At 51.0% G+C, this 13873-nt stretch overlaps 1 protein-coding gene across 3 annotated transcripts in view; it reads left to right on the top strand.

Annotated features, from left to right (window-relative positions):
* AFAP1L2 (actin filament associated protein 1-like 2) overlaps positions 1 to 13873 on the top strand; it is a 145775-nt gene that overhangs the window by 100397 nt on the left and 31505 nt on the right. For all 3 annotated transcript variants that reach the window (XM_010859300.1, XM_010859298.1, XM_010859299.1), the window contains exons 2-4: positions 1406 to 1534; positions 9434 to 9508; positions 10861 to 10955. In XM_010859300.1, the coding sequence (XP_010857602.1) occupies positions 9457 to 9508; positions 10861 to 10955 (147 nt within the window). In that variant the 5' untranslated portion in view covers positions 1406 to 1534; positions 9434 to 9456. The remainder of the gene's footprint in view (positions 1 to 1405; positions 1535 to 9433; positions 9509 to 10860; positions 10956 to 13873) is intronic.

Consider the following 13873-nt stretch of genomic DNA (forward strand, 5'->3'; position numbering starts at 1 on the left):
TGGGGGCAGGAGGAGAAGGGGATGACAGAGGATGAGATGGCTGGATGGCATCATTGACTCGATGGACGTGAGTCTGAGTGAACTCCAGGAGTTGGTGATGGATAGGGAGGCCTGGCGTGCTGCGATTCATGGGGTTGCAAAGAGTCGGATGCGACTGAGCGACTGATCTGATCTGACCCCTGGGTCTCACTCCCAGAGGCTCGGATATCCATCTGGGTGTGGCTTGGGCATCAGGAGTTTGAGAATCTCTCCAGGTGATTCCAGTGTAGCCAGGGTTGGAAAGTATTGTTTAGACCCTCAAAGTCACTGCCATTAATGAGCACGTTCAGGAGAGCCAGCTGGGCTGGAAGAGCCGAGGTGAGACCCCACCCGTGAATACTGCATCCTGTTCTTCTTTTATATATATTTGTCTTTATTTATTTGGCTATACTGGGTCTTAGTCATGGCACTCAGGATCTTTGATCTTCACTGTAGCATGAGAACTCCTAGTTGCTGCATGTGGGATCTGGTTCCCTGACCAGGGATGGAACCTGGGTCCCCTGTGGAGTCTCAGTCAGTGGACCATCAGGAAGTGTCTGACATTCTGTTCTTAGATGAGATTTAGGTCATTAACAGTAACAACCACAACAGTAATGGTGTGGTGAAGGTCCTGCACCTTCCCTCTTGCCCGGTGCACTAATAATTTCTGCAAGGTGCCTCCAGCCGGGAGTCCCCAAGTGCTTCTATAACAGTGGCACCTGAGAGACGCCTATTAGACCCACAAATAAGGGCTGTGGATCCCAAGGCATGGCAGCCCTTCATCAACTTGGGAGTGATGCTGGACTCGTGACATTGATTCTCAATCAGTGAAGAATCTTGGAGAAAGGTTTTGTTTGTCCAAGCGTGGCTTTTGATGGGTTGTCTACATTCCTGCAGGGACAGCATAGTCACTGTTTCATCTCCCTGGAGTGACTCTGTGTTTCCCCGTCCTTGGGGAAAAGGTTTAACAACTGACTCAACCACAGCGTTTCTTTTGGTGGTTGTGGGTTTGATCTGTGTTCAAGTTCCCCAGACCCTGAGCTGTTCTTTACTTGAGGAAGAAAATCCTGTTTCCACGCTCTCATGGCCTGAGGGGCTTGATCGGGACACTTTGACCACTGTCAATCCAGCAGATGGTGGCCCTGCAGCTTTGGCCAAGGTTGCCCATCCCAAAGCTAAGGGTGTGTTGGCCTGTCCCCACCACCCTGGCGCTGGGAATCACACCTATTGGCTGGGTCCCCTGTGTGCTGCCTGACCTCACCCCACACCCCTCCCCTTGAGACCAGAGGGTCCGTCATGGGATGCTATGAGATCAGAGGTGTATCTGAATGGGGCCTTTAGGGAGAAGGCAGCTGCTTTAAGAGTGTCCTCTGTTTTCTGTCTCTAGCCCTGGAGCAGCTGCTGACAGAGCTGGATGACTTCCTCAGGATTCTTGACCAGGAGAACCTGAGCAGCACAGCCGTGGTGAAGAAGAGTGGCCTGGCCGAGCTTCTCCGCTTATACACCAAGAGCAGCAGTGGGTGTGGTCGGGGCCTTGGTGAAGGGTCCCTGCGGAAACAGGGGGATGGTCGTCTGTGTGTTAAGCTGCCGTGATAACAGCCCCCAGACTGGGTTAAACAACAGGAGCTCATTTTCTCACAGTTCTGGAGGCTAAAACTCTGTGATCAAGGTGTTGGCAGGGTCGCTTCCTTCTGAGGCTGGTCTCCTTGGTGTACAGATGGTCCTCTTCTCCCGAGTGTTCACACCGTCTTCCTGTGCGTGCACGCCGGTGTCCAAATCTCTCCTGTAACGACACCATTCATATTGGAACAGGGCCCACCCCAGTGCCCTCGTTTAATTTTAATTATCTCTTTAAATATCCTTTCTCCAAATATAGTCACGTTCTGAGCTGTTCAGGGTTAGGACTTAATTTATGCATTTTTAGCAGGACACAGCAGATGGTAACGATAGTACAGAAGTGATGGGACGTGTGTGGCAGCCCCACGAACTCTCAACACAGTAGCCCACAGAGAGGTTTCAAACAGTGTTTTCAAAGTATTTTTCCTATTATTGAAAGTAGAGAAGGGAAAATAAACTAGTATTATAATAATAGCTAGTGCTTCGTTGAGTTCTTCCCGCCTGCACATGTGTTAACAAGGCTTCATCTTCAAAACACTCCTGTGAGGTTGGTGCTATTATTACAGATGAGGAGACCGAGGCCTACAAAGTCTAAATAGCTTGTCCAGAGTCATACAGCCCAAAGGAAAACTGGAAAACATTGCTTTAAGACTGTATATCACAGGGCTTTCCTGGTGGCTCAGTGGTAAAGAATCCGCCTGCCAATGCAGGAGATCCGGGTTTGATCCCTGGGTTGGGAAGATCCCCTGGAAAAGGGAATGGCAACCCACTCCAGTATTCTTGCCTGAAGAATCCCATGCACAGAGGAGCCTGGTGGGCTACACAGTCCATGGGGTCACAAAAGAGTCAGATATGACTTAGTGACTAAACAACAACAAATCAAAGAACCCTGAGTTAATTATCTTTTCTATCTTTTTAATCAAGCTAGATTCTGTATCCAGTCAAGTACACAAATCTTGAGTAGTCAATTCAGTGAGTTTGGACAACTGTATACACGTGTGTGTGTGCATGTTAAGTCCTCTGTTAAAATTTTTAATAGAGGAGGGCAAATTCAATCTACAGACTGCAAGAGTAGTAAAGAATATTATGAGCAGTACTACTTTATTCTTATCATTTTAATTTTCTCTTCAGTGGTTTTAATTGAGAATGTAGTGTCCGACTCTTTGCGACCCTATGGACTGTAGCCCACCGGGCTCCTCTGTCCATGGAATTCTCCAGGCAAGAATACTGGAGTGGGTTGCCATGCCCTCTTCCAGAGGATATTCCAGACTCAAGGATTGAACCTGTGTCTCTTATATCTCCTGCATTGGCAGGTGGGTTCTTTACCACTAGCGCCACCTGGGAAGCTTATACACCTGTGCACCCGGCACCCAAAATAAGACACAGAACATTGCTGTTGTCTCGGGAGCATTTCTATCTTTCAAGGGCAAGAATTCATCCCCACCCACCCCAGGGCAACCATTGTTCAGATTTTTTCCACCATTGATTAGTGATGCCCTTTCTGGATTTTCATATAAATGAAATTGGATGGTTTGTCCTTCGGGTTGGGTCCCTTTCACTCAGGAGATTCTGCCATGCCATGGGTTGCATCAGTAGTTCCTTTTATTCCTGATTGGTTTTCCATTCTTTGAATATACCGCAACCTGTTTATCCAGTTCATTTGTTGACGGACATTTGGTTTATTCGCAGATTTGGGCTGTTAGGAATAATAAGGCTGCTTTGAACAGTCTTGTACAAATCTTCTTGTAGACATATGGTTTCATTTCTAGCACAATTTTTTTTTTTTTAAAGAAGAGGCTTCTTGTGAAGTCATAACAGTTTAGTCAAGTTTATTTTTATGTCGGATGTTTGAGAACTGAAAGTGATATTTTAGGATCGTAAGAGGGCATCAAATCCATCTGCCTCACAGTAGGAGCAGCTCAGATCCATGCCAGGGAGAGAGGCGCACCTGCTCCGGCCATCACAGCCAGGAACTCCTCCCTTACATCCAGCCTGCATCCACTGGGCAGCATTTCAAAGTCCCTTTTCCTTTTCTTTGTTCCCTGTGGAATTAGTTTCTATTGTCTGAACATCAGAAAAGTTATAAAAGCCAAAGCATGTTGTTATATGCCCGGCAGCCTTCTCTTCTGTCGGCATAATGTAGCTCCCTTAGCCTTTCATCAAAGGCATTTTCTTGGAGCCCCTTCATTGCCTTTGAGCTCTGCAGGCCACCCCCTGATTCCCAGGCTCCTCCTGGCTTTGTAGTGAGCGTCTGCTGACCCGCCTTGAGTGCTGATCAGCAGTGCATCAAAGGTGGGACAAACGGATGGGAAATACGTGTTCCAAAGCAGGTGCGTTAGAGAGGAATGAGTCACTCCGCAGAGGGACTCATTGGTGGAACCCTTTAAAGAGCACACTCCCAGTCCATTTAGATGTGCTCCGACTTGAGAATGTCTGATGGTAAAGAACACCTCTGTTGGGAATTGAAAAACACCGCGGTGGTGGCGGCTGACCCCTGGTTTCTGGTTCTCACTGCCCCATCGGAGCCCCTGGTGCAGGGGTCCCTTTCTGGTTTAGTGTGACTTCCTGTAGGTGACCTCTGTTTCATCCTTAATCTTTGTATGTTTGGCTCTTATAAAATTAGGCCCTCCCCACCCTTAGTCTCTGCAGCATGAGGGGCTGCAGGAGCTGCCGACAGCGGGTTAGGGGGCTCCCCAGTGTGAGTCTCCCCCAGAGTGCACCCAGACTACAGATAAACATGCAAAGCCATACTGGGACTTTTGGCTGTCACTTCTGTTCACGTGGTGCTAGTGGTAGAGAATCTGCCAGCAGTGCAGGAGACATAAGTGACACAGGTTTGATCCCTGGGTTGAGAAGATCCCGTGGAGAAGGGCATGGCAACCCACGCCAGTATTGTTGCCTGGAGAATCCCATGGGCAGAGGAGCCTGGTGGGCTACAGTCCATAGGGTCACAAAGAGTCGGACACAACTGAAGCGACTTAGCATGCAAACTCTTCTCCAGGTCAGTGCCCACGGGTGAGTAGCCACTACTTATAAGTTTCCCCTTCTGGTTCTCTTAGCATCTTCTCACATGGCAGAGTGGTTACAACAGCAACTGACATTTTTTCCCCCCTTTTAAAAAATACTTATTTATCTTTAATTAAAGGGTAATTGCTTTAGAGTATTGTATTAGTTTCTGCCATCCATCAACATGAGTCAGCCGTAGATATACATAGTCTCCTCCCTCTTGAACCTCCCTGCCACCCCCCACCCCATCCCACCCCCCTCTAGGCTGTCACAGAGCACCCTGAGTCATACAGCAAATTCCCATTTGGTATCTGTTTTACCTGGGGTGGTGTATAAGTTTCCATGCTACTCTGTCAATTCGTTCCACCCTCTCCTTCCTCCACTGTGTCCACAAGTCTGTTCTGTATATCTGTGTCTCCATGGCCACGTGTGGCAGAGCCCGGCAGAGGCTTGGGCCAGCCGACCTAACCCTGATGCTACCCTCCCCTCTTCACGGTCCAGATTAGTCTGCCCCAGGTTAATTACTGTGCTGCACAGGATAGAATGCACAGCCCCTTAAACTGAAGGCATTCTTTTTTTTTCTCTCAGCTTCCTAGACCTGCCTCACTGTGTGTCTTCCAGAAAATGAACTCAACTTGCCTGGACTCGTAGGTGGAGACAGGCTGATCATTTCAAGATAGCCTGTGATCTCCACTGGCTGAGCTGTTGTTTACCTCCACACCTTTGGGGCAGAGTATGAGTGTGTGTGTCTGTACTTTTCACATCGAATTGTCTGTTCTCGAATCTTTCATGTATAAATAGTATTCAATTTCCTACTCTCTTCTTTTGTCTCAATAGTGAGATCAAGGCATGGATTGAGGTCTGTTTATTGGGATCCTGATATCTTTTCCTGTCCTAAGCCTGAGGGCTCCCCCAATACCCTGCTCAGAAACTCTGGGAACATTTCAGGGGCTGCCCTTGTGATGGGACATGATTTGAACATTTAGTCTATCCAACTGTAAGGGAGAGGGTCTGGGCCCCTCCTCCCTACCCCTCACCACCACCCTCTTCAGACAAAGATTGTTTTCCCTGGATCCGCACACGTGGTCAGAATGTTGGGAGCTCTCCTTTCCTCCCCCGCCCCGTAGTGTTGTCACGCCCCACATACCTGTGTGATTATCCATCCACATCTGCCTCCCTCTCCCTCCCGCCTGCCTGCCCCTGCCCCAGTGGGTTCATGAAGTTAGAGACAATGTCTGTTTTGTTCTCTGCTGTGTCCCCAGCACCTCACATGGTGCTGGGGCTCAGTGCACTTCTGAAAATAAATGAGAGCATGATAGAAAGTCCCCAACCCCAAGACTGCCTCCCAGACGTGGGACAGCTCATCAGCCTCCCCTTTCCAAGGCCCAGTTCACAGGATTGCAGACGGCCCTGGGAGCCTGTTACTTACTTATTGGGTTCTGGGGGATTAGCAACACTGAGATCGATACTTAGTCAAGCAGAGCCTGCAGCGTGTCCAAGGAGGGACACGCGGCCTTGTGACATGGACCAGAGCCAGTTTAAACTGCAGTTTACAAATGGCCATCTTGGGGAGGAATCACCTGCTCAGAATCTCACAGTTAAAACAATAATCAACAATATCTTGCCTTTTTTTTTTTTTTTGGAAAGGAGTGTGGGCTTAGTCAACAACTTGAAAAAAGACATGATTGTGAAATGAACGTTAAGCCCTATTTACATTGCTTTGATTCCTTTTGGGACCTTTCTTGGTGTCATCAGAATATTTTCGTGTATTTTGTGGTTTGCCCCTACATTCTGCTCTGTGTTATTTTTATGTTCAGTATTGCTGCCTGTGCACACTGACCTGTGTTGACAGTTTGTATACTTTTTCTTTTCTTTTTTCTTTTCTGAAACATGAGCCTTTAATTTTTGGATATCTTTATAAACAGCAGACATAGCGCTGCTTTGTTATTTTTCACAGGTGGGTAGTGTCCACTGACGAATGAGAAGTGTTCAACTAGTTCAACTAGCCCATTGTTAGTGAACATATACATTTTGTTCTTTAAAAAAAAATTCTTATATAACATGGCAATGAACCCCCTCAAATAAAATTTGTTTTCATGCTGGAGTTTATCTTCAAAATACTTGAATATTTTTTGATTCAAAATATTGATTTCTGACAGGAAAATGATGGGTTAAAGACCAGGAACAGTTAAATAAATCCTCTAAAATCACTTCCACGATGTTCAGCCCATTTATACACTCTCCAGTAATCCATTTATTTTTAAAGGTGACCAGCTATTACCTATGTTAATGTACTATGGTTTTTTCACCGTTTTCCTATTATTGAGCCTTTGAGTTATTTGCTATAATTTCAGTTCAGTTCAGTTCAGTCGCTCAGTCGTTTCTGACTCTTTGCGACCCCATGAATCGCAGCACGCCAGGCCTCCCTGTCCATCACCAACTCCCAGAGTTCATTGAGACTCACGTCCATCGAGTCAGTGATGCCATCCAGCCATCTCATCCTCTGTCGTCCCCTTCTCCTCCTGCCCCCAATCCTTCCCAGCATCACAGTCTTTTCCAATGAGTCAACTCTTCACATGAGGTGGCCAAAGTACTGGAGTTTCAGCGTTAGCATCATTCCTTCCAAAGAAATCCCAGGGCTGATCTCCTTCAGGATGGACTGGTTGGATCTCCTTGCAGTCCAAGGGACTCTCAAGAGTCTTCTCCAACACATCAGTTCAGAAGCATCGATTCTTCGGTGCTCAGCCTTCTTCACAGACCAACTCTCACATCCATACATGACCACTGGAAAACCCATAATTTAAATGGTCTTTTTTTCTTTTCTTTTTTTTTTTAACTTTATTTTTGTGCTAAGTCTTTGTTGCTATGTGCGGGCTTTCTCCAGTTGTGATGAGCAGGGGCTGCTCTCTAGCTGTGGTGTGTGGGCTTGTCACCGCAGTGGCTTCTCATTGTGGAGCACGGGCTCTAGGCACACAGACTTCAGTAGTTGGGGTGAATGGGCTTAGGTGCCCCGTGGTACGTGGGCTCTTACCGGACCAGGCATCAAACTGGTGTACCCTGCACTGGCAGGTGGATTCTTAACCACTGGACCACCAGGGAAGTCCTAAGTTGTCATTTAAAATCTTAGTTATAAGGTTACCTTACTCTTTCAGATTGCCTGATATTTGCGTTTTGAACTCTTGAGAACTGCAGTTAGGCAGAAATAGGAAATATGTATGTATGCATGTGTGCTCAGCCGTATCCGGCTCTTTGCAACCCCATGGACTGTAGGCTCCTCTGAACATAGGATTACCCAGGCAAGAATACTGGAGTAGGTTGCCATTTCCTTTCACAGGGGGGTCTTTCCAACCCAGGGATCAAACCCAAGTCTCCTGCATCTCCTGCATCGGCAGGCAGATTCTTTACCACTGAGTCACCTGGGAAGCCCCAGAAATAGGCAGTATTTCATCACAATTGTTTTCCATATTCTGCAGACAAGAAAACCAAGGTACACAGGTTGGGTGTTTTGCTCAGAATTACTATTGACGGCAGAGTTTGGCTGAGGACCACGCCCCACCCCCAACCCCATCTCCTACCTCCCCCTGCAGAGTGCTTCTCCCCATGCCAGGGTCTGGAGAAGGTACAGACGCAGCCCTTTAGTGGAAGTATGCAAGCTGTGGATAACTGCATTTAGACCTCGTAGTTCCATCCTGTTAGCTGCTGCAGCCCTTGGTATAGGGATCACATTGCTGACTGACCCTGGCAGGGCTGGGCACCAGGGTGGCAATCCCACAGCTGAAGGAGGAAGCTCCATCCAGCCGTGTCCTCCTCCAGTTTCTCTGGATTCTCCAGGACTCTGTGGAGGCAGGCCTGCTGGCTGGAGTCCGGGCGGTCTGTGGTGGGGAACTGGCTGAACCGCCTCCTTTGCCAGGGGTGTGGATTGGGCTCCTTGGCTCAGTAGCACCGTCTCCAGCCACTGGAATTTATCAGCCACAAGTTTCTAGGAAATGCAAATTAAGAACTGCAAAGAAATGCAGAAGGATTGCTAAGAGAAAAAAACACTGAGATGAGCCTCCTCTGCAGGCTTCTGAAGAAAGGGCCCTTGGGGCGTTGGGAACTGTCTTAGAAGACGAGCCTTTCTCTGCCCAGATGTGCAGGGGGAACGTGACAACTTGTACAGAAATGTTTCTAAAGAAAGGGAAGGGCTGTGCTGCGGAAGGTAGAGCAGGCAGCTGCTGGTGCTGCAGGCCCGCGTCCCAGCACACTCACCCCTCCAAAAACAGAGCTCAGGGCCGCACAGCAGCACTCCAGCTAGAGGCCTGGAAGCTAAACTTCCAGATCCTCAATGTGACCTATCTTATATAGACATTGCTCTGATCAGCCCATGCGTGTAATTCAGACTAGGTTGAGAATGACTGATAGGAAATGTTTCACAATTTAAATGAAAGCCTAGGAAAAACCAGAGAAATCTCTGCTTGGTGGAATCTGAGGCAGATCCTTAGGCTATGGGTGCTTTTCCATGTAAGACTTCTATTCCCAAAGCTACCCTTCTGCACCCTCCCTTTCTGTCCTCTCCCCTCTTCCCAGGACAGAAAATTGAGTCAGCAAACTAGGCATTTCTTTTTCTGGAAATCCGTCAACTCTTTCTATAATGGACTCTTCCAATCAACTGAAAATGTTGTATGCTTTTACTGGAATCCAGGCTGATGACGGTGTCTCGAGGGTGGCGGGGGTGGGGGGGGTGTTTCTCTCTAGAAGCCCTTTCCCTTCATGAAATCACCTGGAGCCTCTGTCTTCCGTCCCCCTCCTGCAGGTTCTGATGAGGAATACATTTATATGAACAAGGTGACCGTCCACAAGCAACAGAATGCCGAGTCCCAAGACAAAGGTATGGGATTACTGCCGACAGACGGGCCGGCTCCCGGAAGCGGGGCAGGTTTAAGCCTTGGTCCCACACCACCCCTCCTTCCTTCCAGCCAGCACCACAGACAGGCCTGGGGGGGTTATTTTGGGAAGTCCTATTTTAGTTGATGGTATTCTGGGTTGATGTATTTTGGGGAAGTTTCACCAACCAGGCCACCTCCTTGCCTCTTAAAGGTCTCACATCCCCTTCTTGGGTAAGGCATCTGTCCCTAAACTCTCTCAGCATTTCCCAGCATCACCCCGGAAATAGGAAGTTATAATTCAGATGTTCTAAGAAAGCAGCTGCATACGGTGCTGATCCCACGGCCCCGGCTTTATGACTTTTGATAGTCTGGGTTTTATGAGTGTGTCGGGGGGGAGATAGGAGTGATGGGGAGGAAGCGATCCTGCCAGCAGTTGCCTTAATATGTGAAGGTTTTGTTCAAAGGTGATCTCTTGGCAGAACATTTTATCTTCCATTGGAAGGACATATCGTCTTCCGTGGTGTCTTACTCTCCTGCTCTGTTCTGCTCTCTGCTTTTCTATGAAAACCCCCAGGACTGGGTCCAGCAGGATCCCAGGGAGGTCCAAGGTTTGCACAGCTGCCTAGGTTGCAGAGCACAGGGGGTTAGAGGCCCCATCTCCCAACTCTCAAGCCCGTAACTCAAATGCAGAGGCTTAGCAAGAGGTGGGAACACAGCACCCCAGAGCATTCAGTCTGGTAAAGCCTTGGCTTCAAGACATCAGCCGAAAAGCCCCAGGGTCAAATCTGCCTGGGCCTGTCCGGCCCGGCTGAAATGGGCTCAGAAGAGCCTTTGGCGCCTTTTTTTCCTAAAAGCGCACAGACGGTTGGTGGTCCAGTTACTCAGTGTGGCTTTCACCTCCTGCCCCACCGCCAAGCATGGACTCAGCAGAGGTCCCCTGCATGAAAGAGCCCATGTGCCTAAGGTGGTCAGCCTGCCTGCCGGGGAAACTGGTGGGGTGGACAGACGTAATCACAGGCTCGGTGCTGAGAGCCGCTCAATATAGTGCCCACAGGCAGCTCCTCCACTGCCAGAGCTCTGTGGCCAGATCATTTTGGATATGGGGCAGGTGGAGGAGAGGGTGAGGAACCTGCCAGAAACCTCAAACTAGTTCCTTCTGAGGAATCTGCCCGGGGCCAATCTACCCTATTCTTGGAGGAAAAACAGCCCTGGCTCCAGGGACTGCCTGCCTGGGTAATTAACACCTGCTCAAATAGAACTCAGGGCTCATGTGACCAGACATTCCTGGATAATGAGACTCTGCTGGGAGGCTGGGTGCCCCTCACGGAAACCCTCTCTTGCTTGCTCCCCACAGCCCCCGAGCAGCAGAACCCGCTGACCAACGGTGAGCCCCCCCAGCCCTCCTCGGCCCCTCAGAAGAGTCTCCCAGACCTCCCACCCCCCAAGATGGTAAGTGTGGGTCTGGGACCCCTGATTTCCCTGATGTGACCCTGTGAATGCCTAGTGGGTCCTCCAGATAGCAGTCCACCAAGCGTCTGGCATTTTTGGAGCATCCACTATATAGGGGGCAGGAGGAGAGGGGGATGACAGAGGATGAGATGGTTGGATGGCATCACCGACTCAATGGACATCAGTCTGAGCAAGCTCCGGGAGATGGTGAAGAACAGGGAAGCCTGGCGTTCTGCAGTCCATGGGGTCGCAAAGAGTCAGACATGACTTAGCAACTGAAAAACGACGGTGTATGGGGCCTGGGGTAAGGCACCGGGAGAGACGGATCAAGCCAGCCTGCCCTATGGGTGATCTCATTTGCTCAGTACAGAGAGGGATGGCAGTGGGAGATGAGGGTCACCATGTGTCCGAGGTGACCTGCCAGATTCTTTTCCAGCACCCCTGAGTGGGGCCATGCACAGCTGTGGTCATCAGCTCCGGCCACAGTGATCTTTCAGAAACATCAATCACATCACACCACTTCCTGCCCAAACCCACCAAGAGCTCCTACTGAACTTAGGACAAAACGTCCACACTCCTTCTCATGGCCCCGGGGCTCACCCTGTCTGGCCCAGCTGCATCTCCAGCCACACCGCATCTGCTCATCACCGGCCTCCCCTCAGTTCCTGGGTTGTGCCCTGCGGTCAGTCCTGCTGCAGGGACTTTGCACTTCTTGGGCCCTGACTCTTCAAAGTTGCCCCTCCTTAGTCTCAGACAGACTCTCCCTGGCCTGCCCACAGGTGAGACATCCCGCCTCGGTGCCTGCCCCCATTACCGCCTGCCTTACCACCTAGTTACCCCCTCCGTGTTGATTATTTGCCTCCCAGAGGAGATGTAAGCTCCCTGAGGCAGGGGCCATGTCTCATCTGCTGCTTCATGTCCTGTGGCCACTTCCTGGAAGTAGCGTGGTTCTCCCTGCTGCCCTCCCAGCTGGCGGGGCAGGTCAGGAGTGCCTGGGCAGCATCCCACATCTGGGTGACAGCTGATGGGGACCCTTCATCCCAGGCCGAGGGAGACCTGATGGACTGAGCCTCAGTCCTGGACATATGCCAATGATGCGAGTGACTGCTGGGCTCTGAGCCACTGCCCGCCTGGCACACCCAAACATGGTCCTCCCATCACCTGCCAAGAAACAGAGGCTCCGAGAGTGAAAACAACTGGCCGAGGAGGTAGCAGGGCCAGGATCTGTAAGGAGGGTCTTGGTTTCCGGGCCACTGTGCAGCCTCCTGGACTCCACTCAGCTTGTCTTCTCAGTCAAGTAGAGGCACAAGTTGTGTCTCTTCCAGCTGTGGTCCCCCCTCGTTGTGACCCTGGGACTCGGGAAGGGGGCACAGCCCCTCAGCTTCCATGCAGTTGCTGCTGGCTTTAAGCAGGTGGGAGGTGCCGTGGTTTTCGGGTGCACCCTAAGCTCTGCAGGCTTCCCTGATAGCTCAGTTGGTAAAGAATCTGCCTGCAGTGCAGGAGACCCTGGTTCAATTCCTGGGTCGGGAAGATCTGTTGGAGAAGGGACAGACTACCCACTCCAGTATTCTCGGGCTTCCCTTGTGGCTCAGCTGGTAAAGAATTCGCTTGTAATGTGGGAGACTTGAGTTTGATCCCTGGGTTGGGAAGATCCTCTGGAGAAGGGAAAGGCTATCCATTCCAGTATTCTGGCCTGGAAAATTCCACGGATTGTATAGTCCATGGGGTCGCAAAGAATCGGACACGACTGAGCAGCTTTCACTTTCACTTAATAAGCTCTGCTCGCTGGATGTGGGGAGGAGAGGTGGCTGCTCTGAGCCAGGGCTGGAACTTTCGTAGCCTGAGTTCATGTATGATTCTGACCAGGGTACCTTTGGCCTCTGTACAATGGAGGTGCTGCTGCTGGCCCCACGTGGGGCCCCTGCCGATGGACCCGCACTGGACAGAAGGGGTGTGCATGGGGCGGGACCTTCCAGGCACTGACTCCCTCTGGAAGCCTGTGTTTGAGGACCATGGTGCTGGACTGGGTGCCCGGGGTCTGGGGCTGGGTTGTGGCTATACACTGATCAGGTCACAGAGTCCCACAGCCCGGGACTCCGGCTGGCTTTTCCTACTCCTTTGCCAGTCTCCTGTGACCTGGGCACAGAGGCCCTAAGGGCTCAAGAGTGTGAGATGCAGGACCATCAAGCAAGGCCAGGGCAGAGGCTGGCCCCTGGTGAGCAGTCTGCAGGCCGTCAGGGCCAGGAGAGGCTAGAGAGGAACCTGGTGCTGGAGCGGGGAGGATCCCACCACCTGAGAGTCCCACAGTCCTGGAGCGGCCTTTCAGATGCACGGTGACACTTCCTGTGGACACGGTCCAGGCCCTGGGGTGACTTCCAGCAGAGCCAGTAACCTTGACAGTCTCCTTGTGGAATTTCTCTGCCAAGAAGGACCTTTCCTGGGTCCCTCCGAGTCCCGTCTCCATCACCCATCTCCACCCCAGGAGCCTTCCAGGTGTGGAGTGAGGGAGGAGGGGGCGGAACCCGGGGTCCTCCCCACGCCGCCTGCACGCACCTGCCTGCTCCCCTCCAGCCTCCGCTCTGGTCCAGTCGGGCTGAAGACTTCATCCAACGCTCCCAGAGAAGTGCCGTCAGGGCGGAGCTGGGAACAGCTGTGTCTGCTGGCTCTCACAAGGAGGAGGAGAAACAGAGCAGCAAGTAGTCTGGGAGGAAGGAGAGAGCGTGGCCGCCGGAGCCTGCGTGACCCTGGAATAGCTCTTCATCAGCCAGAGAAAGCTATGTCTCTTCCCGCCCCAACCCTGGAGCTTCAGGGCACTGCCATGGTTTTCCTGCCTGGATGCCCAGTCCCGGGGCTCACCGGTGGCTGTGGCAGAAGCTGGGTGTCTGCCTGGGGTCCTCAGTGCCCAGGGAGATCGGAAG

This window comes from Bison bison, unplaced genomic scaffold (assembly GCF_000754665.1).
Source record: "Bison bison bison isolate TAMUID 2011002044 unplaced genomic scaffold, Bison_UMD1.0 scf7180017864456, whole genome shotgun sequence".
In the NCBI taxonomy this organism is placed as follows: domain Eukaryota; kingdom Metazoa; phylum Chordata; class Mammalia; order Artiodactyla; family Bovidae; genus Bison; species Bison bison.